The 2,518-nt window shown below is 40.2% G+C and overlaps 1 protein-coding gene across 1 annotated transcript; it reads right to left on the bottom strand.

Moving 5' to 3' along the window:
- Nucleotides 1-369: 369 nt before the first annotated feature.
- On the bottom strand, nt 370-1,968 carry LOC124415943. The gene is made up of 3 exons (XM_046896698.1): nt 1,921-1,968; nt 1,525-1,673; nt 370-685 (listed from the first exon to the last, which is right to left on the bottom strand). The coding sequence occupies exons 1-3, from the start codon at nt 1,927-1,929 to the stop codon at nt 466-468; spliced, it is 378 nt and encodes a 125-aa protein (XP_046752654.1). The 5' UTR covers nt 1,930-1,968; the 3' UTR covers nt 370-465.
- Between the last annotated feature and the right edge of the window lie 550 nt (nt 1,969-2,518).

Here is a 2,518-nt window from a genome sequence, read left to right as displayed (position 1 = left end):
TATAATTCTCAGAATCTTTCTCCTCGAATCCGATTCACGACCAGTACATTTATGTGCTAATAAGCCTCATCAAACTTCTCGATTGGTAGAAGCGAGTTACGGCAATAGACATGGATTCTTATCGAATTCAAATGGATTTCGCAAGTTCAAATACACGGCCATGGTGAATATCTCGGCTCGCCGATTTCTTCCACGGTTTGAATTGAATTAACCAAAGAACAAAAAAAAATCTTCCACTTGTTTTATCTCGATTAAAAAAAAAAAAAAAACCTAATGGCGTGCCTTTTACAGTGCAATGCCGTACGTTTACATCGATGATGGACGGATGTAGGTGATAATTAAATTTGAATTGCGAATACATGTTTTACATAAATACGAAATTACTTTATTTATCTAACAACATCGGTCAATGTTGGAAATCACCTAATAAAATTACATTCAATCTAATCTCTGTGTACTGCCATATCAGTTGGAGGGCCGGGCGTGAACTTGGCTGCGACTTCTCTGCAATATGCTGGCAGCTGCGGGAGGTTCGTCAACGTCATAAGCCAATTTCACGAGTTTTCCATTCTCGTCCGGGATGGAATATGTGCCCTTCTTTACGATGACTACCTCCTCGCCCGTCTTCTCGTCTGTCAGAACAACGCCTTCTTCTTCGAACATACTTCCATCGTCATCCGTAAGCCTGAAAGTTGTTCGTATATACGTTTTGGTGAACGTGAATTTGAGTGGAAAATAAGCTGACAAGTTTCCATACTGGCAATTTTCAGTTACGATGCAAAAAGTCGGAATTCTGAAAGTAGGTGGGATTCGAACGGTTGCGCCGGGGGCGCGACACGTGATTAAGGGTGCGAAAGGTATTTTCATAAGTGACACGAGCCTGAAACACCGTCTGGCAAGAGTGTTTTACATACATGATAGAAACCGTATTTCCAAGAACATACATGATGAAAACTGACAAAGAAAACAGGGTCTCTGCTTACAATTGAATACAGAACAACGACAATAAAATAACCGTTTTCTCATATTACGAGGAGGGTGCGGATTTAAAGGTCTGCAAAGATGATGGACGGATGGAAAATGACAATTGACTCGATAAAGAAGAGAATTCCATTCAGTGTACCGGACGGGAAGCAGTTTTTGTTTACTGACCAAAATCACTGTGAATGAACTAGACCAGAATTTTCCATTTGCAGCTTGTAATTCTCACATCTCATAAGATCGCGCATACAGTACAGAAAGTGACGTCGCCCCGTTTCAGCAGAGAAGTTCCGCTTTAAGACCGGAGATGGGAGTCGTAAACAGGAGTTGCGAAACGTTATCTGAAGGTAACTCGGTGAAAATATATGCGAAATGAAAGAATTACCCGAGGAAAATACGCCACCTGCGAGCTACAACATGTGAGGTGTGATATACGTAGGCAGCACGGAAAGGGGACAGAAATGCACAGTGCCGGAAGATTGGGGAACAACGTGCAGGGAATGAGGGGTGTTTGTTACACGCACACGTGGAATACTGATCTACCTCAGTGTAAAATGTCCGTCATCGTCGACATGGATCTCCGGCTCTCGAGTCAGAGCGAGTTGTTCAACGCCAACTTGATGGTCTGCGGATTGGTGCTCATCGTCACTGACAGCGTAAGCGGACGCCACGAGGCACGTGAGAAAAACAACCTGCAACAAAAATTAGGAAATGGTTTTTCGTGGAATGTTTTTTTTTAGTCATCTCGAGTGAATACGAGAATTTTAAACAAAGTTAGTCAAATTGAATGGTGAGTATTTTTTAACTGGGTAAATAAAATATTTATAAACGAGTCGCGAATGAGGATCACATATCTTGTTATGAGAATGTAACTAAAATAATATCTATTGTTCTCTTTGAAATAGTGTATTATGTTGCAGATTCAGCGGAAAGACTCACGAATTTCATGTTCAGTTAGCGCTTATCGACACGTTCACAAGTCTAGTGTAACTATTGCACTTGCATATCGAGTGGTCGTTTATCTGTTATATATGCCAAACTAGCCGAGATTTCCCCTACCGAAGAAATTTTTGCTACCATTAGAAATGGGCCATTTACATTTTGGCTAGCACTTACAATTTGGGAGAAAGTGTCGCTGAACAAATAGGGGAAATTTTCTTCTTGGGTTGAGCAATAACGTGGAAAGTCTAAGCGTTTTCACCAGGCCGCGTCATTTACCTGGAAAATTGTAGCGGACGGTTTATTTCTGAGTGACATACTATTTGAAACCCTATATTCCTCAAATACGATATTAAGAAACGTGTGAAGACGAAAAGTGCCTTGGGAATGAACCAGTATTCCGGTGAAAATAAAAAGGGCAAAATGACTACAATTTTATTCGTTTCGTTTAATAACCAGAATTGATATTTGCCACGTGGATATAGTAGGAATGAAGGCATCAAGCTTTTTTCTTTGTCACTTGGGCATAGCGTTATACAAATTTAACACTATTTTATCAACAAATTCGACCAAATATAATTATTAAACACTTTTATAT

The sequence above is a fragment of the Diprion similis genome, chromosome 2, assembly GCF_021155765.1.
Source record: "Diprion similis isolate iyDipSimi1 chromosome 2, iyDipSimi1.1, whole genome shotgun sequence".
Taxonomy (NCBI): Eukaryota; Metazoa; Arthropoda; class Insecta; order Hymenoptera; family Diprionidae; genus Diprion; species Diprion similis.
This window is presented reverse-complemented; position numbering and strand designations above follow the sequence as displayed.

Bases quoted from the DNA above. Each gene is read 5' to 3' on its own strand.
- LOC124415943 (XM_046896698.1), bottom strand. The intron at 686-1,524 runs GTAGATCAGTAT...AACAACTTTCAG, and splicing joins GACGGACATTTTACACTGAG to GCTTACGGATGACGATGGAA.